General features: G+C 54.2%; 1 protein-coding gene across 1 annotated transcript; it reads left to right on the top strand.

Annotated features, from left to right (window-relative positions):
- Positions 1–208: 208 nt before the first annotated feature.
- On the top strand, positions 209–21,675 carry DTX4 (deltex E3 ubiquitin ligase 4). The gene is made up of 9 exons (XM_065403775.1): positions 209–416; positions 6,516–7,248; positions 11,809–11,870; positions 12,359–12,520; positions 12,809–12,870; positions 13,716–13,868; positions 16,202–16,363; positions 19,717–19,806; positions 21,442–21,675. The coding sequence occupies exons 1-9, from the start codon at positions 209–211 to the stop codon at positions 21,673–21,675; spliced, it is 1,866 nt and encodes a 621-aa protein (XP_065259847.1).
- The last annotated feature ends 508 nt before the right edge of the window (positions 21,676–22,183 follow it).

Raw genomic sequence — 22,183 nt, forward strand, 5'->3', positions numbered from 1 at the left:
ATTGCAGAGCAGCGCCCCGTGGCCGGGTCTTGGCGGATGGGTGCAATGGCTGGGCGCTGCAGGGGAGCTCCGGGGGGGCACGTTGCAGGGAGGGGGGAGTGAGGGCGAGCTGCATACCCCCCCCAAAAAGCAGCCCGGAGACACCCCCCCCCCCCCGATTTGTTGAGGTCTGGGGCCGATGCGGCGCTGAGCCCCGGCCGGCGGAGCCATGCTGCTGGCCTCGGCCGTGGTGGTCTGGGAATGGCTCAACGAGCACGGCCGCTGGAGACCCTACAGCCCGGCTGTCAGCCACCACATCGAGGCGGTGATCCGGGCCGGGCCGCGGGCGGGCAGCGTGGTGCTGGGCCAGGCGGACCGGCGGCTGGCGCCCTACCTGCTGGACCTGCACTCTATGCACCAGTTCCGCCAGGATACCGGTGAGTGGGGGGGCGCCCAGCGTGACCCGGATCGCCCTGCGCTGCCGGGGGTGGGGCGGGCCCGGCCTGACCCGGATCGCCCTGGGGAAGGGGAGCCCGGCCCCGAGTGTCTCGTCCCTGTCTCGGGTCGTTCTATCTGTTTTCTGCCCTGGTCCATATCGCGTTGTATTGTCCGGATTGAGGGGCATTGGCGGGAGTCCAGGGCTGGGATAGCAGGGACTGGGGGGGTCGGGATTGGGGGGCACTGGTAGAGCTGGGGGGGGGGTTTCCCCAAAGCGTGGCAGGGTTGGTGCCTGTGTTTTATTCAGTCCCCGAGACTGGGAGGCTGGTGTTCCCAGCCCAGCTGCACCTGGGCTCCCCGCAGGGAGGCAGCCCCCGGTCTCGCAACGGGAAGGATGGGGGTGCGTGGGTGTTTCAGAGAACAGGAATATACCCAGGAAAGGCGGCTTGCCTGGGAATCCCTGGGCGCCTGTGAGCTCACACGGAGCTGGGGAATCCCCAGTGCATCCCGAGAGGAGGTTGCAGGTGGGGCAGGGTGTGGAGCAGTGCGAGCCCACCCTGGCACCAGGCTGTGGGTGGCCAGTGCACTTGGGAGGGGGTAGTGGAGCAAGGGTGAGAAGGGACTGGAACTGGGAGGGGTGGGGGGAAGAGGTGGCAGCATGGGGAGTGCCAGGGGCACAGAGGGGTTTGGCAGTGGGGAAGGTCGGAGCTGGAGAGGACCCCAGGCAGCTGGGATGGGGATACCCCTGACAGCACAGGGGCTCCCGGCTTTATGGCAGCCCCTCCCTGCTTTGTTATGAAGCGGGGAGGTGCTGCCGCTTGAGAGGACAGCGCAGAATCCGGCTGTTGGCATAGGGAGGGGCGCCGGCTGGGGCTACTATGGGGCCACGATGGTTGGCTCCTCGGCTAGCGCCTCTGGTGCCATGTGCAGCCCCGTAGATGCAAGGGTATAAGCTGGCTTTGGGGGCAGCACTGGAGACATCAGTGGCCCTGGCCAGAAATGAGTGGTGGCATGTGCGTGGCCCGACATGATGCTGGGGAAGATGGGCACCATGCCCCTAGCCCTGGATGTTCCCAAGCGGGATGGATCGTGATCTGGCGCCGCTCTTCCCGTGGGTTCCTCTCCCCCATGGGGCGCGGCTCAGCTCCCTCTCCCCATCCTTCCCGCTGGCCCTGTGTCTGCTCGGTTCAGGCTCCTCCAAAATCACCCCACTCGGTGGGCTAGTCACCATGGAGACAGAGGCAAGTTGTCTGTCCAGGTTCATTGGGGCCAGATTTTCCTCTGGAAACTGTCTGGAATAACACCCCCCACCCTACCCCCCACACACCATTACCAGTGATGGAAGGGCCAGGGATCCATTGTTCACAGTCTGTCCAGAAAGGTGACCGGGTGAGCCAGCACAGAGGAGTGGGAGGGAAGCAGTGACCCCCAGGGGGATGCCTGGGAGGGAGGCAGTGACCCAGGGTGCGGGCAGCCCTTCCGGATGGGGTGCTGGTTTTGCTCTTGGCGTGACACCCCTTCAGAAGCTACAGGTGTCCGTGGCTGGGGGCTGTGGTCCGAAGGTGATTGTGCTTGTCCTCGGATCCCTTTTCATTTCCTGTGTGGCTGGGGAGGGTGCCACAGCCCTCCAGGTGAACTGCCCCTTGGGGGGCTGGTGCTCCTGGCACAGAAAGTTAAGCCCACCCCACCCCCAGCTCTGAGATCTCCCTTGGGGTGATAGGGCCCAGGGGAAGGGCTCTCCATTTTTGTACAGGTCTGAGATCTGCAGACAGCAGGGCCCCCCATCTGCTTCGGTGGGATGGGGAGTTGGTTTCCAGTGGGGGCACCCCTACATATATGGGGCTCCCAGAGCGGACCCCCTCTTTCTCCAGGTTCCAGCTGAGAGGAAGGCGGGGGAGTAATAGTGAAACGGGCTCTGATGGAGGGAGGGGGATGGGATGGTGGCGGCTAGAGGGGGGCCCCCGCCCAGCCCTGCCGCTGGGCTGAATGGGGAATTGTTCTGCCTCTGGCTGGCTTGTTCTGAATGTTGTTATTTTGGGTCATTAAGGGGCTCTGATGTGGGGGGTCACGACCCCAGCTGAACCTTGAATAGCTATTGTCCCTTTTCTTCCTTTCTTGAATGGGAGGCTGGCCGCACGTCTCTGGTTAGGGGAGGGGAGGGGGGACTTTCCCACAGGATTGCTGCATGGCACTGGACCTGCCAGATGCTGAATGCCAGCACTGGCTTCTTCCCCTTCTCATCTGGGATTATAATAAATTACAGATGCTGTTCGGAGCTTGGTTTCTCTCCCCACCCCTCCCCACACACAGCTCCCTCAGCAATTCCCCCTTTGTCCCCCACATGTCTCATTGTGTGGCCTTTCTCCATGGGGGAGAGTTAAAATATTTTTTACTGAAAACTCAGACTAATTGGCTGAGGAATTCTGTCAAGCTCGGAGTTCGAAAAATCAGGTGGGAAGCGGTCGAACTCCCTTCACCCGCCGTGTTAATGTGCACAATTAAAAAATCCTAGCGTGACCTCCCATGGAGATTTAATGAAGTGCTGGCGCTGACAAAGTGGGGGGCTGTACCCCAAAATTGTAGCACTTTAACTATACACCGGTGCTTATACTGTGATAGCTGTTGCCATTTGGGAAGAGGCAGAAGCTATACCAGTATAAACCGTGCTAGGGGTTGTACTGATATAAACGTTAAGGTAGAAGATCACTAGAATAATTATAGTGGTACCAAACTGGTGTGTGGGCCACGTCTGAGACTTCCTTGTGCTTTACAGCGTGCTTACGGGCATGTTACGGAGCACCATATGTAATTCAAGTTAAACTCCAGATTATCCTTTCTTTGTTCACATGCTGAGCTGCAAAATTCAGTGTTTTCTAGTCTACTTCCACCATTGCAGTGTCTGGGTGCCGCACAATCTCTAATATTTAGCCACACGCACCCGTGTGTGTGTGTTTCTGCTTTACTGATGTGGAACTGAGGCCCAAAGAAACTAAGGGACTTGCCTAAGAACTTGTAGGAAAACTGTGCCAGAGCAGGGAATTGACCTTAGGTGTCCTAAATCCCAGGCTGGTACCCTAACCTTTGGACTGTCCACCCTCGATGGGATTTCTAATGGGAATCTGTCATTGGTGTTGATTTATGTGGTTCTACTGCTGTGTTGTTTTTTAAAGTCTCTAGAAACTTTTTATTTTGGGGAACGCCCTATCTCACAAAGTGCAGGTCCAGCAGCTGCACATTTGTTTGGCGCAGTAGTGACTGGATGAGGTGTAGCATATAAGGCTAAAGGTTAGTTTTTTCATGAGAAGTTTGATCCTGCAATGTTGAAGTCAGTGGAGATTGTGCTGCTGACCTTGGTGGCGGTGGGCGCAAGAGGGGAAACACAACAGAGTGGTTATGTGCCACAGAAATCTCTCCCTTCGATTTCATGCTATCAGACTAAGTCCAGCAGGGTTTTAAAACTCGACACTGTCAGAGTTTGTGAGATTCACCAACTGAGCTGCGTTGGGTCAGAGAGGATCCAGACGGCACCCACGGAGTACTGGATCTGAGTGGTGTCTTCTTGTGTTCCATTGCCTAACATGGTTTGGCTTTGCAGGGGCTGTAGTCTCACGTTTATTGCCTTGTGACAATTTTTTTGCATCAGTGTCATAAAACGTTTCCTTTTAAAAACTAAGGAAATTCCCAAACGCACAATTGTGTGAAGGCTACAAATGGAGGTTGGTTCTTAAAACGGGAAGAGAAATTTTGTAGTAATTTTAACAACAAAACATCTGAAATTCAGGAATTGCCTAGATGAGGTTCCACAAACTAACTGGACTCTGCACTTTTACCAATGCCTGTCCTCTACCCATCCCCCACTCCTTTCTACCCCTATCCTGCATCCGCATTCTCAATCTGCACTGCAAACCTTGAATTACCAAAAATACACAGATTGCCATTGCACCGTGCCAGGGATGAAATGAGTTGCCGGGGCTCAGCCCAATTCTGGGGCCACACACAGAGAACTAGAGCTCACTGGGACTCTCCCAATACTGGAGTCGCATGAATTTTGGGTTCTGATTCATGCTGGGAATACTATCAACTACCGTAATGTAGATACACTTCTACTCCTCCATTCCCACCTCTCCATGGAGCAGCAACTCACACATAGACTCTCCTTCCATTCAGCCACCTGTCAACAGAGAGAGACATCTCTGCTCTTACCCCTCCGCCTACAGCCCAGAAATAATGCTGCCCTGGATACCTGTGGCTTGGCTCTGCTACAAAATGTAGCCACCTCTGAATATAGTCCTCTGCAACTCGCATAGCTGGGCTGGGGCTGAGTGCTATAGACGGTGTCAAACTGCATTCAAGTCCAATTCAACGAATGTCATTGCTGCAAACAGCATTTGGAGATGGTTATGTTTGGGAGGAAATCAAAACCAAGGGGACAGAAAGCTCAGGCTGCCAATTCTACTCTGTTGATTGCAATACACCTTGTATCGGTATCCTCCACATCAGCAGCAGACTCCAAAGAGAGGTGGGTAGGGAGGTGGGGTCAGAGTTAAGGCCGTTTGTGGAACCATGACTGTATATATTTTGTGTCTTTTACAGAGTTTAAAAAAAAATCATTGTTTGTAGCCCATAAAGGCCCCAGCTCCAATTGGGCCTCATGGTGGAGGGTGCTGCACAGACCCTCAGCTTGTCTATGCTCCCAAGTTCCATTGGTCTCACGTAAATCGGTTTAGTCAAACGAGTGCAACTTCTGAGTGGACTCATGTACCAGCTTCATGCTGGGTATATTTGTTTAGCTTGTGCTTGTAAATCTACTGATGAGGGACGAACTACTACCAGATGGATTAAGGCCTGGTCTACACTTAAAATATTTGCTGGCATAGCTATGTTGATTAGGAGTGGGGAGGGGAGGGGGAATCACACCTCTAGTCAACATAACGGTGCTGGTAAAAGCTCCAGTATAGATGAAGTTACACTGGCAAAAAAATGTCCTTTTGCTGGTTTTGTTCAGAGAACAGATATAAACTATACCAGCAGAGGAACTCTTGCTGGCATCAGCTGTGTCTCCAGTAGGAGGGTTTGCCAGGATCGCTATACCTGCAAACGCTTTCCTTTGTAACAGTGAGGCTAACGAACCGTTCGAACAATTTAGAAAGGCTCACGGTGGATTCTCCATCACTGGTCATTAAAAGTTCTGCTCCGGGAATTGTTTCGGGGCAGGTCTCTGGGCTGTGTTAGACAGGAGGTCAGACAAGATGATCGCAATGATCCTTTCTGGTCTTGGAATCTATGAATCTAGTGGAGACGAGGCCTGATGGAAGAGAGTCCACAAGCACAGTTGTGCTGATAAATAAACTGGTATAAAATCAGCCCTTCCCCTTGAACTGATGCAACTTTGTTTGAAGTGCAAGAAACAGTCTTTGCCCCTAAGAACTTAAGTCCAGATCCCTAAAGGTACTTAGATGCTTAATTTCCATTAATTTCAATTATAGTCTAAGGCAGTAGCTCTCAACCTTTCCAGACAACTGTACTCCTTTCAGGACTCTGATTTTTCGTGCGTACCCCCAAGCTACACCTCACTTAAAAACTACTTGCTTACAAAATCAGACATAAAAATACAAAAGTGTCACAGCACGCTAATACTGAAAAATTGCTAACGTACTCATTTTTACCATATATAAAAAAAACCCAATTGGAATATAAATATCATACTTACATTTCAATGTAGAGTATATAGAGCAGTATAAACACGTCATTGTCGGTATGAAATTTTAGTTTGTACTGACTTTGCTCGTGCTTTTTATGTAGCCTGTTGTAAAACTAGGCAAATATCTAGATGAGTTGATGTACCCCCTGGAAGACCTCTGCGTACCGCCAGGGGTACACGTACCTCTGGTTGAGAACCACTGGTCTAAGGCTGTGGCATCTTGCTTTGGGCTGGTTATGTCTTGTACCCCCATCCCCTCCCATGGAGGCTGTGGGCCCCTGGCTCGTAACGCCTGTCCCTTCCCAGGGATGTCCTTGGGGAGTAGGGTATGGGCAATGTGTGTAGCCTGGCTACCACAGGCTTTTATCATCTCTCTGTTTCTCCCTGCTCTCCCCAGGCACCATCCGCCCGGTGCGGCGCAGTTACTATGACCCCTCCTCGGCGCCGGGCAAGGGTGTGGTGTGGGAGTGGGAGAACGACAGCGGCTCATGGACGCCCTACGACATGGAGGTGGGCATCACCATCCAGCACGCCTACGAGAAGCAGCACCCGTGGATCGACCTCACCTCCATCGGCTTCTGCTACGTCATTGACTTCAGCACCATGGGCCAGATCAACCGGCAGACCCAACGCAAGCGCCGCATCCGCCGCCGCCTCGACCTGGTCTACCCGCTGGTCACCGGCACCCTGCCCAAGTCCCAGTCATGGCCGGCCAGCCCCGGCGTTTCCAGCTCACCCCCCACCCCACCCTGCACCTGCCCCCAGTGCCTTCTGGTCATGAGTGTCAAGGCGGCGGTCGCAGCTGGGGCCAATGGCGGGACTGGCACCGCAGTCCCCCAGCAGCATCAGCGTAAAGCCACCGCTCTATCGGGCGGTCCCAAGCCTCCTGTTCCAGCACCTGGGCTCAAGCCCCCGGATGGCACGGCCACCACGCGTGGCCCACTGAAGACCCTGGCATCCCAGGTGGGCCGGAGGCAGGCGGCCAGCACGCCGGCCCTGAGCTCGGCCAGCTCTGCCACAAGTCCACCTGCCGCCAATGGGAAGGTCTCGCGTGCCAGCCTCAACACCCTCAACCGCACCCACCTGCAGCGCCTGGCCATCGCCCAGTCCCGTGTGCTGATTGCCTCTGGGTGAGTGAGCGAGCAAGGTTCCCCCGGGGTTCTTAATAATCAGCCTGGGTCCAGGGTACCCACATCACCCTGCCCTCCAATAGCTGGCGCTAATCGGCCTCTTAGCCAAGGGTCAGTGAAGTGGGCTATGGAGGCTGTTGGCAGGACTGTGCATGGGGGAGGGGGGGAACTTGCCCTGGTGTAACCTGTTCAGTCCCCACTCTGGGAATGAGCTCCAAGGGCTGCCCCGCTGACTCTTTCAGCTGTGTTCAGTTAACATCCATTGAAAGGAGAGCCTGCGTCGGGGTCCCGCTGTTGCTTCCGGTGCCCTGCACCCTTGGCCTTGTCCGTGGGCATCTGTGCTGCCACTATAGCATGGGTCTGTCTGTCATGGCTACCCGTCTGGGACCGTGCATCCGCTGCCTCGATCTCGCGCTGTGTCTGTACTTTCATAGAATCATAGAACATTAGGGTTGGAAGAGACCTCAGGAGGTCATCTAGTCCAATCCCCTTTCATTTTGGTGTTGCTGTTGTTTTGCTTTAAAGGCCTTCGGCAGTCAAGACACCAAGCTGGCATGGGACAGGAGGCCAAGTGTTGTCGTAGATCAAAATCTGAATAGGAGTCAGAAAGCAAAAAGTAGGGTCCAGTGGTCAGTTCTCATCCCAGCAGAAGGTGAACAGAGGGATATAATTTCCATAGTAGATCCTGTGGTATTTTATATATTTATTAGTGATCTGGAAAGGAGGGAGGACAGGAAAATGTGCAGAAGACACAAAGGTATTTAGGTTAGTTAGGACCAGAGAGGGCTCCGAGGAACTTCAGAGACACCCAAACAAGCCTGCGGAATGGGAAACATGATGATAAATGAAGTTGTGTCAATAAATGCAGTGTAATGCACACTGGAGGGGAAAATTTAAACCACTTGTGCACTGTACATTAATCGCATCAGCGCAGGAATAAGTTGTCATTATAGATAGCTCAGTGGGGACCTCTGCTCAGTGTGCGGCTATGGTCAGAAGAGCGAAAAAGCTGTTAGGATGCTCAAGGAATGGGATGGAGAATAACACAGAGACTATTGTAGTGCCAATACATCAATCAGTGGGGTGGCTTTGCCTGGATGCCGTTGACAGCACAGGTCACCCCGTCTCCAGAAAGATGTTGTAGAATTAGAGGGGTTCAGAGAAGGGCGGTGTGAATGGCTAGGGCCTGGGGAAAAAAAACTTCTATGAAGAGAGATTGCAAAAGATTGGGATTGTTACCTTAAAGGGGAGCTGTGTAAGAAGGGGCGTGATGGAAATATGTAAAATACCGAGTTGTCTAGAGAAGGGAGATCGGGAGCTGCTGTTCTCCCTGTCTCATAACATAAGAACAAGGGAGAGTCAGTGAAATGGAGAGAGGGAGAATTCATAATTGATTAAAGGAAATACTTTGCCATACGTTTTGTCATTAGCCAGTGGAACTCACTGCCACAGGATGTTGTTGAGGCCATCGACCTAGCAAGGTTCAAAAAGAAACTGGACATTTTCACCATTAACAAGAATATCCAGAGTTATAACAGTGCTAACAAAGGTAGCAGGGATATTAAACCTCCCGCTGAAGGGGTTAAGCCAGCCTCTAGTAGAGACGAGGATGACACCTAATGTGGGGGGAGATTATACCATGTCTGCTGTGAGGCTCTTATAGCTTCTTCTGCAGCATCTGGTGCCAACCACTGTCAGAGGCAGGAGATTGGGCTAGCTGGATCTGGGGTCTGATCCAGACTGGCAGTTTCCTTGTGAGTCCCAGCCCAAGCGTACAGGGCGTGTTTACGCCAGGTGACTGGGGTCTAGACCACGTCAGCCAGTCCCAGCATTTCAGCCATTAAGACCTGGGAGTTTCGGTAACAACTGGCCTGGGTATTCCACAGTGTCTGTGTTTTAGCTGCTGTAGGTGGAGGAAACCCCAAGGTCCAGATCCCAGCTGGTGTAAATCAGCTATAGCTCCAGTGGAGTCAGTGGGCCAGATCCCCAGCTGGGCTCAATGGGCCATCACTCCAGAATCTTTGTGGTGGCTATTTCTCACCTCCAAAACTGTACGGCACAAACCTCCAGGGTGGTGGAAAGTCCCTAAGGAAGTAATAAAGCCCCCTGTGACTGTAGCCCACACCACAGCCCTTCTCTATCCCCCTCTTCCCATCGCAGCCCCTCTCTTTCCCCCTCGACAAATACCAGAGACCTCTTTAACCATAAAATGGGGGAGGCCCCACAATCCCCTTTTGAATCTTAATGAAGCTATGGGACATTCTTTCACTCGGCCCTGCAGGGGGAGGGGGGCACTATCAAAAGGCCTATAGAAAGCTTTTCATGCTGCTGCCTGATGAGGAAAACATCTCACCCCCCTCCCCAGAAATCCCTTTCTTGGCCATTTAATTAGCGTGGTTCTCGCCCTTTGTCTGGCTTTGCCATCGGCCTTCTGTCGCCGTTCGCCCGGGCCTGTGACCCCTCCGGGAAACTTTCCCATGATAGGGAGCGGGAGGAAAGGGCCACTGGAACAAAAGGGGCTGTGAATGGTTCGAAGACTCAGGCAGGGTTTCTAAAGACTGAGAGAAAAGGGACGCGGGGAGGAGGGGGCGGGGGGTGGGGGGCATGTCTCTAGATTAGAGGATTCTCTGGCTAGGCCTTGGTCTGTCGCTACGGCAACTGTTGTCCGGCTAGGAAGGTGCCCGGTTCTGGCTCGCCCTCCTCTGTTGCTGTGGTGCCGCCCCCATGAATGAAATCGATCTCCCTGCTTCCCCCCGCCCTAAGCCGTGTCAAAAGTCCAGCCAGGAAATGGCACATTCTGACTTGGCCGGGCGCGCCGGTGCCCTGGCGTTGTGCCACCCGACCCCTGTGTCTCGCCGGGGAGCTGTCTCTCATTCCGCAGCCTCGCGCGGCCGTTTGTCCCTTCCAAGGCTGCAGAATAGGACGCGGGCCTCCCCCCGTGCAAAATGTGGGGGGCTGTTTTGCCATCGTCGCCCCCTAGAAGCCCCACTTCTTCTCCTGGCCCTCCAACGCCACTTAGCCCTTCAGGGGCATAAGCATTGATGGAGAAAGTGGGCAAAGCAGGCCTCGCTGGGACACTAGCAAGAAGCGCAGGGCGTGGAGGGGAGAGAGAGGGACACCCGTTGTGGGCTCAGCTGACCCCACTGGCAACGAGCGGTACATGGCCAGCCAGCCGTCTGTGACGGCGCCTATGTCTTCAATTTCCTGGTCTCAGCCTGGTTGGCAGCAAACGCTGGACACGAGAGTGGGTGGTGTAGTGGGGCCTCGGCCCCCTGGGTTCTGCCTTGTGCCCAGAGCACCCCTCAGTGGTATATTTCCCCGAGTCTTGTTGCAGCGTCGTCTTTTCCTCTCCGTCATTCCCTCTCAGGTGGTGCAGTCGTTAGGCTCGGTGCTGGCCCAAGGTCTTGTGATGTTCAGTCCCGGCGCTGAGGTCCGGGCCAGAACAGCACTGCCGCCCCCAGAGCTTGGTTGCGGTTCCAGGTCTGATAGATGGCAGCCCCGCCAGCCCTAGACATGATCTCTTGAATGAGTAGGAGATGGGCGTATCAAAATCCCATTGCCCGGATTACCATGGTGCTCCTGCTGTGTCGGTCCTGGCGGAAGAGCTAGCCCCGGAAAACAGGGCTGTGCACCATCTGGGCGTAACTGGAGCTTTCTGCTGCTGTCAGGCTGCCACGGACACGTCTGAAGTGCGTGGGTGGGTGGAGCAGTGGCCTGAGGTGATTTTTAGGGCCAGGTACAGAGCTTAGAAAGACGCTGGAGGGTCAGTGTAGTTGTCATCAGGACAAGGACATTTTTGGGGCAAGGCCTTGTGGGGACTAGAGATCTCTAGCCTCTGCCCACATTCCCCTCAGCTTGGCGTTGTCTCTGGTGGCTTTATTTCCAGATCAAGTGATGAGTGTCTCTCCCACCCCTCCAACTCTATGTTCCTACCCAGATTGGGTGCACACCCTGGCTCACGTATGCACATGCCGGCCCCTGCCAGACCAGGTTGGCCCACAAGGTGTGTGAACTGCAGGATGTTAGCCGGAGGTGAAACCTGCTGGTCTGGTTGGGTCACGTGAACAATAACAGTTCCCATCCCCTGCAAGGTGCAGTCTGGAGAGGAGAGGACGGGTGGCTGCGGGCCGCCTGGTGGGAGCTGGGTGCAAGGCATCCTGGGAAAGGGAATGTGCCACCTGCCCTTGCTGTGCTAGCCCCCTTCTCCAGTGGGGGGGGGTGTCTTGTGAACTTGGGGGCCCAGCCACATTCGCTCCCTGGTTTGCTGAGCCCCTTGTGTGGAGCCATTCTGGCCGGCGGTCCTTGGATCGCTCAGCCTACTCCAGCCCTAGGCCATGTCCCCTGCTTTTGGGGTTCTCCGCTGTCCATTGACGTTCCTGCTCCCTCTGTTTGGAGAGCTCCTGTGTGCTCCTCGCTGGCTCGTGGTGGGGGATGGTGGCCTGAGACAGGGGAGCCTCTGGGAACCGGTGGTCCATGCATTGCACCAATCAGTGGGGCAGGGGCTTTCTCCAGGGGGATGAACCCACAGTGAATTCTGATCCCCCAATTCCTTCCCCTCAGGGTCCCCACCGTCCCAGTGAAGAACCTCAACGGCTCGAGCCCTGTTAACCCCGCGCTAGCAGGTGAGGGAGCCAACCGGTCGGGCCAGCCTAGCGTGACTGAGCAATAAAGACCTCTGGGGACAGGGGGGCAGACCCACACTTCGGGGGCTGGTGTGGGCTTTGGGCAGCACCTGTGTAGAAGGGGATGGGGGCTACTGGACAAGCCTGTACCCCAGAGGAATGGAGGCAGAGAGTGATATTGGCCCCTTGGTTGTAAGGGGTGGGTGGGGAGGGTCCCTGTTCTAGGTAGGGGATAGAGAGCACCATTGGCGGGCATATGTGCTTCATATGGCAGCAGGAGAGGGGTCTCATAGGCCGCTGTTTAGGAGCGAGTGGGGTTGGGGTGTCTGCTTCATGAGGGTGCTGGGGTGTGGGGGATTCACGGGGTGGGTCTGGGTCTGTTAGAGGCAGAGTGGGGCTTCGGGCCGCTGGCCAGAAGGGCTTGTGGGGGGTGCCTGGGGTTCATCGGAGCTGGCTTCTCAGGGCCTTTCCCCATCTCTCTCCGCCAGGGATCACAGGGATCCTCATGAGCGCAGCGGGGCTGCCTGTGTGCCTCACCCGCCCCCCCAAGCTGGTGCTGCACCCCCCACCCGTCAGCAAGAGCGAGATCAAATCCATCCCGGGCGTGGCCAACACCTGCCGCAAGACCACCAAAAAGCAGGCCAAGAAAGGTGAGCGCAAGCCCTTACCCAGAGCCTCTGGGCGTCCGCACATCCCTAGCGGGAGCCCCTTCCTGTCCCCATGTCCTGCCAATCTCCCCATCAGGGGAAGCCCTTCCCATCTGGTGCCATTCACCCCAGCCTCACTGCACAGCTTCCCCTCCCCACAGGGCTCTATCCCCACCCATCCCTCCCTGCCCCACGGCGCCTCTTTCCTAGGGTGCCTCATGTCTCCACAGACACGTTCAGGGCAGTGTAACTCTTGCTCCAATGTGCCGGTTCTCTTCCTCCCTGCCCCAGGTAAAACCCCGGAGGAGGTGCTGAAGAAATACCTGCAGAAGGTGCGTCATCCTCCGGACGAGGTGAGAGCAGGTTGCCGTCTGTCAGGGCATAGGGTGTGTCTGTGTTGGGCTAGGTCTTCACTGCCAAAATCTCTGTAGTTCTGCAGTGCATTAGCGCTCTGGCTGTACAGTCCTGGAGAAGACAAGGCACAGGTAGATTTGACCTCAGTGTAGCTGGTCAAAGTCGATGACACACACACACAGACACACACAGACACACACAGACACACACACACACACACCGGGTGACCTCCGCCAGCTACAGCGAGATCAGAGCCACATCTACACCAGGCTCGTACAGCGCGCTGGAGCTGTCCCGGGTTGGTTATCATGCCATGCAAACACCCCCTTTTGGGTGAGTTGTGAGGAAAGGTTGCTCACGCTGTATGTGAGGTGTAGGGGGTTGCATGCTGTGTGCACGTTGTCTGGGTGGGTGTAAGCACGTGGCAGAGTTGCACTCGGGGTGTTGCATAGCTGCTTGCTTCTGGCTGTCGGTGTGTCTTCAGGAAGGGGATCCTCGCGCCGGCAAACAGGGCTAGGCTGATATCACTGGAGCTCACATCTGCCTGTCCTTCCACAGAGCAAGGCCAGCTCTGGCTTCCCCCGCCAGTGGGCCCTGACCCTACCCTGGTGACGGGGCTCTGATTCCTGGTTAGCCTCGCCTCCCCTCTGAGCCTGCATGGTGGTTGTTCTTGCCCAGTGGGGCCTGGGCTGAGACATGCACTCCCCTCCCCCCCAACTTGGCTCATATACATTGGCCTGCATGCTCAATCACTCCGAGCCTGGGCTGGATTCAGACCAGGTCCGTGTCTCCGTCTGACTCGATTTTCTCCTCTCTCTGCCTCCTCCTCCTCCGCTCCCCCAAGGACTGCACCATCTGCATGGAGCGCCTCTCCACCCCGTCTGGCTACAAGGGGCCCCAGCCAGTTGTCAAGCCCGACCTAGTGGGGAAGCTGTCCAAGTGTGGCCATATCTACCACCTCCATTGCCTGGTCGCCATGTACAACAACGGCAACAAGGTGCGTGGTGGGCTCTGGGAGAGGTGGGCGTGTGCTCGGCCAGCTGCCACTAGGGGGCCCCAGCGAGGACTGGGTCCTAACATAGAACGGAGGTTGTACGTGGGGTTGGATGCTGAGCCAATCAGATTGCTTGCCTGGGGCTGAATCCTCCCGCTTGATAGGTTGTAAGAGCCCAGGGTTCTCTCTGCCATTTCTCCTGGTGTCTCCCATTGGCTCTGTGGGACAGGAGGGCTTTGCTTAGTCACTTTGCAGTGAGCGCTGATTGACCCTTCCCGAATGCTTGGCTGTCTCTGTAAACATCAGCGAGTCGAGTAGAAACCATTCTCATATCTGGCCATCCCTGCCCCAGAAGGCCTCTTCCATTCTCTTCCCTTAAATCGTCAGTGAATTTTACACAGCTTTCCCACCATTTTATTCTGTTTCATTAAGACACATGTCCGTGCTGCAAAGATTATCTGGTTTGCTGCCCTTCATGTGCTGGGCGTGAGGCAGTAGTTAGCGATACAGATGGGGAGTCATGAGACTGTCGCTGATGTGCAGATATGGTTGGAAAATGTCCCCTCACCTGCTGGAGAATTTTTGAGTTTTCGGCAAAAAAAATCTAAAGCTAGAATATCTTGGCTACAATCAAAATATTTCCATTTGGAAAGTAAGCTGTGGTGCCTCCTGGGAGTTACTTCGTGGGTGCCTTACGATGGCATTCTCCTCTGCTGGCCAGGCCACCTGGTTGGACTACGTCTCTCCTGTTGCATCGTGGTCTCCTTGTCTTGGTGAGTGGAGGCGGTTGCATCAGGACTGGTGTATAGCCACGATGCATCATGGGAGTTGAAGTCCAGTTGAGGAGCCCAGCCCATAGAAGAGAATGGGAGCATAAGACAGCTGAAATTCAACTCAAATAAGGTCCCTGCTCTGTGCCTCAGTTTCCCCATCTGTACTACAGAAGGTATTGTGAGTAGAGCTGGGTGAATCATTGAATTTTTTTTTTTTTTTTGGTTTGCTGACCTGAAAAATAAAATTAAAAAAAATGGTTTGGGTCAAGCTGAATTTGAAAATTTTTGCCACATCAAAACCGTTTGTTTTGGGTCGAATGAAATGTTTTAGCAACCCAGAACGTTTTGTTTCTGTGCATTTTTAAAGGTCTAGAGCTGTGGTACTCAACCAGGGGTTCACGTATCCCTGGGGGTTTGCAGAGGTCTTCCAAGGGGTACATCAACTCATCTAGATATTTGCCTAGTTTTACAACAGGCTACATAAAAAGCACTAGTGAAGTCAGTACAAACTAAACTTTCATACAGTGACTTGTTTATACTGCTCCTTATACTATACACTGAATTGTAAGTACAATATTTATATCCCAATTGATTTATTGTATAATTAAAGGTAAAGATGAAAAAGTCAGCAATTTGTCAGTAATAGTGTGCTGTGACACTTTTGTATTTTTATGTCTGATTTTGTAAGCAAGTATTTTTTAAGTGAGGTGAAACCTGGGGGTACATAAGACAAATCAGCCTCCAGAAAGGGGTACAGTAGTCTGGAAAGGTTGAGAACCACTGATCTAGAGTCACAAAATGGCCGGAGAAGGAAGCATGGGTGCCACCTCCCTTAAAAGCTTTTTCCCAGGAGTTAGGACACTCCCCTGGATTGTGGGAGACATGGATTCAATTCCCCTCCCTCCCCACCGCCTGATCGAAAAAAGATTTGAAGTTGGGTCTCTCACATTGCAGAAGAGTGTCCTAATGGGCACTGGGGCAGGTCAGTCTCTCTCTCTCTCTTTCTCTCTCCTTGAAAACAATTCACGCAGATGACCATTGATCAATGCGTGTTGGGAAGAAGATGCGTTCAATGTATTCTAGGGAAGGTTGAAGTTTTTCTGATGAAAAATGGCTTTTCAAACCAAACACAAATTTTTGTTTGGTTTGAAATATTCTGGGGAATCAAAAATTTTTTGCTTCATTTTGATTTCCATTTTTGGGTTTTGTCCCCCCACTGAGAAAAGGGAGGGAAAGGCATGAGGAAGAAACATGAAACTCAGAACGAAACTTTTCGGTTTTAAATTAAATGGGGGAGAAAAGGAAATTGTTTAGTCAAAAAAGCTGAAAAAATTCCATAAACGTTTTTGAAAGAAACAAAGAACGTTTCATTCTCAATCAGTTTATGGGAAAAACCATTTTTGATCATATACTACTTCCTAATCAAGGTGTGGGGGGAGTGTGTGTGGTTCAGTAGAGGGGTGTGCCGGGGGATTGGAGGAATGTCAGCCTGACAACAGTAAAAGTGAAGGATTTGATTTGGTTTCTTTCTCTCCTTTCTTCCTTCCTTGCTCTTGTTCTCAGGATGGGAGCTTGCAGTGTCCAACCTGCAAAACCATATATGGGGTGAAGACTGGGACTCAGCCCCCCGGGAAGATGGAATATCACCTCATCCCTCACTCGCTGCCTGGGCACCCTGACTGTAAAACCATTCGGATCATCTACAACATCCCGCCGGGGGTCCAGGTGAGACCCCAGCTCTACAGGAGGGAGGGGGTGTGTGTGACGCTTCCCAGAGTTACCTGGGGTCGGGAGGCAGTTTGCTATCACCTGCCCTTAGTGTGAGAAAACCTTGTCTCTGCCTGCCAGGGGTCAGCTCCCTGCCTCCACAGGCAACACACACAATCCTCACTAGGCCTCGCTGGCCCCCCGGCACTCAATGGCGTAGCGATAGGCACACTCCAGCCTTGAACCCTCTGAGCATCTCCCTGAAGCATCCAGCCCCTGCTCCACTAGACACTCACAAAATTCACAGATTCGCTGCTCCCAGTTTACCAGATCATAGAATCATAGAATATCAGGGTTGGAAGGGACCTCAGGAGGTCATCTAGTCCAACCCCCTGCTCAAAGCAGGACCAACCCCCAGACATCTCCGGTCATGGCTCCGTGAAACACACAGCACTGAGACAAGCGTGTTGTGAAAACAAGCCAAAGTTTATTTAACAAGGCATAAGAACGGCCATCCTGGGTCGGACCAATGGTCCATCTAGCCCAGTATCCTGTCTTCCAACAGTGGCCAATGCCAGGTGCCCCAGAGGGAATGAACAGAACAGGTAATCATCAAGTGATCCATCCCCTGTCGTCCATTCCCAGCTTCTGGCAAACAGAGGCTACAGACACTATCCCTACCAATCCTGGCTAATAGCCATTGATAGATCTATCCTCCATGAATTTATCTAGTTCTTTTTTGAACCCTGTTATAGTCTTGGCCTTCAGAACATCCCCTAGCAAAGAGTTCCACAGGTTGACTTTGCGTTGTGTGAAGAAGTACTTCCTTTTGTTTGTTTTAAACCTGCTGCCTATTAATTTCATTGGGTGATCCCCAGTTCTTGTGTTTATGAGAAGGAGTAAATAACACTTACTTCCTTTCTCCACACCAGTCATGATTTTATAGACCTCCATCATATCCCCCCTTAGTTGTCTCTTTTCCAAGCTGAAAAGTCTCAGTCTTGTTAATCTCTCCTCATATGGAAACTGTTCCATGCCCCTAATCATTTTTGTTGCCCTTTTCTGTACCTTTTCCAATTCCAATATAGGCACGGAGATTCAAATGAAAGCAAGTAGAAATTTTGGAAACAAAAGGTTACATCTAAAGTAAAATCATAACATGTGTTCGATAACCTAGACTGAGTCAGCTAAAGCTCCCCCCAAAGCCCTGCCAGTGTTTTTCAGCCAGGCCTGGCTGTGATCCTTTTCCCATGAGGCAAGTCACGCTTGTGTCCTCAGTAAAGAACGCTGGGGGTACCTCTGACCACCCAGCCAGGGCTCCCTCTCACACTGCCGCTGTGACAAGCGGCAGACCCGCTCCCGGTCCTACACTTCCTCCAGCATTCACACAAGTAGGGACACACCCAGCTGCAGTTACATGCAGGCTATCTGACCAGCCACTGCATGAACCAACACTAGAGAGGCTCCTCCGGCCGCGCCGCCCCCTCCCCATGGCTCCTCCGGCCGTGCTGCAGGCCGCCTTGCTGCGCCCCCCCTCGCTCCTCCGGCCGCGCTGTGCGGGCCGCCCTGCTGCGCCCCTCCTCCCCCCTCTGCCTCCTCCGGCCGCGCCCGCCACCCCCCCATTGGCTGCGGGTCGCCCTGCTGCGCCCCCCCCTTGCTCTGCCTCCTCCGGCCGCACCCACCGCCCCCCCATTGGCTGCCGGCCGCGCTGCAGGCTGCCCTGCGGCACCCCCCCCACACTCCTCTGGTCGTGCCGTCCCCTCCCCATGGGTCCTCCGGCCGTGCTGCCCCCCCTTGCCTATAGGAGGTCAGCGCGGGCCGGCAGGCGCCGCTTTTTGAAAACGTGCTGAGGGGAAGTGGCTGCTTCCCCTGCACCCCACTAGCTACGCTACTGCAAAGCAAATTACCTAGTAAATAAACAAAAACGCAGACTAAGCTCAACATACTAGAAAGATAGGATTTGAATTAAGTCTCTCACCCTGATGGATGATACAATCAGGCTGCAGATTCTTAAGGCACAAGCTGCACTTGCTTTGCAGCTTGGAATCCCCAGGTTTTCCTACACAGGCTAGAAATCCCTTTAGCCTGGGTCCAGCACTTCCCCCAGTTCAGTCTTTGTTCCTCGGGTGTTTTCGGGAGTCGTCTTGTGTGTGGAGTGAAGAACAACAGATGATGTCACTCCCTGCCTTATATAGCCCTACCATATGGCGTGACTCTTTTGTCCCAAAATGAGTTTGTGGAAAAACACGGACATCCCCAAGATGGAGCCCAGAGTCATGTGGCCTGGTTACCTTGCTGAGAGATAGCAGCCATTACTTACAGGCTGTCTGGAACGTTCACAGGAAGGTTAAGTTCTTCCAGGGTCCGTTGTCTTTGCTGATGGGCCATCAGCACTGTCTGGCTTCCTCATTGTTGTAACAGAAAGGCTAGTTGTGGGTGTCACCCAGATTAAGCAGGATGGACATACAGATACATAGTCAATATTCCTAACTTTAGATACAAAAATGATACATGCATGCAAATAGGATAATCATATTCAGCAAATTATAACTTTTCCATTGACACCTCACATGACCCGTCTTGTACAAAATGCATCATAATTATGTCCTTATCATATCAGCATATCACTGTGAGGAATATGGGGTGCAATGTCACACCCGCCTTAACTCTCATATCTTGATTACATAATTTTCAGTATAGATACATAACCCCTTAAATAGTATCTGTACGTACGTGTCACGGCGATCGTGATGACCAGTGGGCTGCTGGCGCTCTGTAGAGACCTCATATGCCACCCTTTGGTGAATTATTATGCAGCTACCCGACTCGGGGATCCCTATAAAACCCTATGCACCCCCTGTGCCCCCTGCCCACTGGCCTCAGGAGATCCCTGGATCACAGCGGATGGGTGTGGGGGGCGCCTCTCGTGAGAGCAGTTGCTGTATTGACGCGTGCAGTTGTCTTGGTGCAGCCATGGCGAGATCTCTGCGATGACTCCATACCCCAAGGGATGTCTCTGGTTGTGACCCGGTTCCTGGAGGGGACGATCGCGCTGGCGCAGCAGCTGTCTTGTGCTTGGTGATGGCGCGTGCACTAGAACCAGCCGTGTTTGGAAGCGCTGCCAGCCGGGAAGGCTGAGTGGGGAGCTCGGGGGAATGTCTCTCTGCAGGGCCCCGGCCCCCTTGCTGGGCACCCTCCTCTCCCCGCAGGGGGCTTGTAGCAGATCCAGCAGTGGGTGACGGGGGCACTGGAGGGCCCTGCAGTTGTGTAGCCCTGCAGCTGGGGGTGCTGTGATGACTCAAGATTAAACAGCTCTTATGCACCCTCTCAAGATCCCAAAGGATGCCATTTCTCTCTCTCCCTCTGCACAGGGACCAGAGCACCCGAACCCCGGGAAAAGCTTCACAGCCCGCGGATTCCCTCGACACTGTTACCTCCCGGACAGCGAGAAGGGCCGAAAGGTGAGGGGTGTCCTGCCAGTGTTCCCTCTAACTTTTCCCACCCATGTGCGGAATGAATTTTGTTACGTGCGCCAATATGGAGCCGATGTGTGACCCATCACCTTCATATTGATGCACATAACAAAATTCGTGGATGTGGGGCCAAGGGGTTTGGAGTGTAGGAGGGGACTCAGGGCTGGGGCAGACGGCTGGGGGTGCGGGCTCTGGGGTGGGGCTGGGGATAAGGGGCTCAGGGCTGGGGCAAAGGGTTGGGGTGGGGGTGAGGGCTCTGGGGTGGGGCCAGGGATGAAGGGTTTGGGGTGCAGGCTGCCCCAGGGCTACAGCGGGGAGAGAAGACTTCCCCCCAGCTCTTTCTCCCCGCAGCAGCACCTGGGCTGGGAGGGTGGCGGGGGAGAGGTGCCTCTCCCCACCACAGAAGCTCCAGGGCTGGGCTGGGTTGGGGCCAGGGGAGGGGCACCTCTCCACCCTGGCTGCAGCAGGTCCAGGGCTGGGGGAGAGGCATCTCTCCCCGCCACAGCCCTGAGCGCCACACGGTGCTTAATAGGCTGCTGCGCGGCCATGCAGCTTAGAGGGAACTTAGGCCCTGGCCTGTCTCCCCCAAACCCAGGACATTTGGGCTGGGGGGCGAGGGGGGCTCTGCCTTCAGTCGATGGTTCATTAGGGCAGCGTGGGGTGGGGTGAGTTTTATCTGAGGGAGCAGCTGGTTTGGGGAGGGACAATAGCTGAAGGAAGAGCCACACCCCCCTAACATCTCAGATAGAAAGTGTTCTCCAGACCCGGAGCAGGGACAGAGCACCCCTGCAGAGTGGGGCTATCGTCCTGTGGGGCTGAGAGAAGGGGCTGTCATAGGACAGGCTGCCCCCTCCTCGCCGGAGAGCCGATGAGGGAGGGAAATCTGCAGGAGATGCAGGGTTTCTGGACTAGCCCAGGGGTCTTTGGATGATAATGGGGATCATAGCCTGGCGTGTGCGTCCCTGACACAAGCTCCTCTTAGGAGATGAGCTTTCAGCCCTGGGATGTACCACCTCCTTTCACTTGGTCTCCTGCAAAAGACCTAAGATGCCAGGAGCCCACCATTTCAGTGACATCTCTAATGGACGATCGAGGCCTTTTCAGAGGCTGTGGGTTCATGCCAGACAAAGCCCCCATATACTCCACAGCGAGCTAAATCCAGCAGTGCTCTGTGCGCAAGAGACCAGATACAACGTCAGTTGCAGACCATTTAAAAAACAAACCCCAAAATTGAACCATGGAGTTTTTTTTTTTATTGAATTTTGATATGGAAATAAACTCAGATTTGTTTTGTGCTGCCTCAAAATTTGCTGATAACATGTTGCCGCATTTTGTATGGAAAACTCAGTGCCTTGCAAAATCTGTCATGTGAGGCAGCTGGAGGTTTTGGTTGGGAAGCCAGGTTGGTGGTGGTGGGGATAAGCACATCAGCTGGATGATCAGCTGTGAAATAGTTAACAGCGTTATCATGTTATCGGTCATCATTATGTTTCAGAGTTAACGGCACAATGGGATGAACCACGCCACTCGCGCTTGGGAGAGGCTATGTGCAGACTCCAGCCTGTCTTGGGGTGGGCTCTCAGCTGCTTCTGTATTAACCCTTTCCCTCCTGCGCTCCCCCAGGTGCTGAAGCTGCTGCTGGTGGCCTGGGACCGCCGCCTGATCTTCGCCATCGGTACCTCCAGCACCACAGGCGAGTCGGACACGGTGATCTGGAACGAGATCCACCACAAGACAGAGTTTGGCTCTAACCTCACGGGCCACGGCTACCCCGACGCCAACTACCTGGACAATGTGCTGGCCGAGCTGGCGGTGCAGGGCATCACGGAGGAGTGCACGGCCCAGGAGAAGGACTGAGAACAGGGGGAGGGGAGGAGATGGCATTCCTTTGTGGTGGGAGCAGCACCCCACACTCATCTCCTCCTGCCTGCCCCAGGGCCTGCACCCTCCTCCTCCCGCTGCTGTGATGCTCAGAGGGCACCAGTCGCACCATTGAGACGTGGCTTGGGGTTGGAGCAGAGGAGGAGGCCCACGGTGCCTCGTCAATGGGCATATCTGTGGGGCCGGTCTCCCAACATGGGCGCCGCCCCTCACCCAAGGTTACATTAATCTTGTTGCACTTGGCTGGGAAGGGAGGGGGGATTGAACCGCTAAACCCTGTGAAAATGAACTGCCTCTTAGGGCACTACCCAGCAGGAAGTGCTCCCGTCCCATAAGGCAGCTCCGGCACCGCGTGGGCGCCGCTGCAAAGGCCTGTGGGAATGCCAAGGATTCAAACCAGTCGTAGTCTTGCCCGGTTAGGAGACTGGTTGTGTGTTGTCATGTCACTGCTGCTTTCATGTTGTGGGCTCAGTGTGAGTTGGAA

The sequence above is a fragment of the Emys orbicularis genome, chromosome 4 (assembly GCF_028017835.1).
Source record: "Emys orbicularis isolate rEmyOrb1 chromosome 4, rEmyOrb1.hap1, whole genome shotgun sequence".
NCBI classification, from domain to species: domain Eukaryota; kingdom Metazoa; phylum Chordata; order Testudines; family Emydidae; genus Emys; species Emys orbicularis.

Bases quoted from the DNA above. Each gene is read 5' to 3' on its own strand.
- DTX4 (XM_065403775.1), top strand. From the start codon at position 209: ATGCTGCTGGCCTCGGCCGTGGTGGTCTGGGAATGGCTCAACGAGCAC. The intron at 12,521-12,808 runs GTGAGCGCAAGC...TCCCTGCCCCAG, and splicing joins CAAAAAGCAGGCCAAGAAAG to GTAAAACCCCGGAGGAGGTG. The intron at 13,869-16,201 runs GTGCGTGGTGGG...TCTTGTTCTCAG, and splicing joins TGTACAACAACGGCAACAAG to GATGGGAGCTTGCAGTGTCC.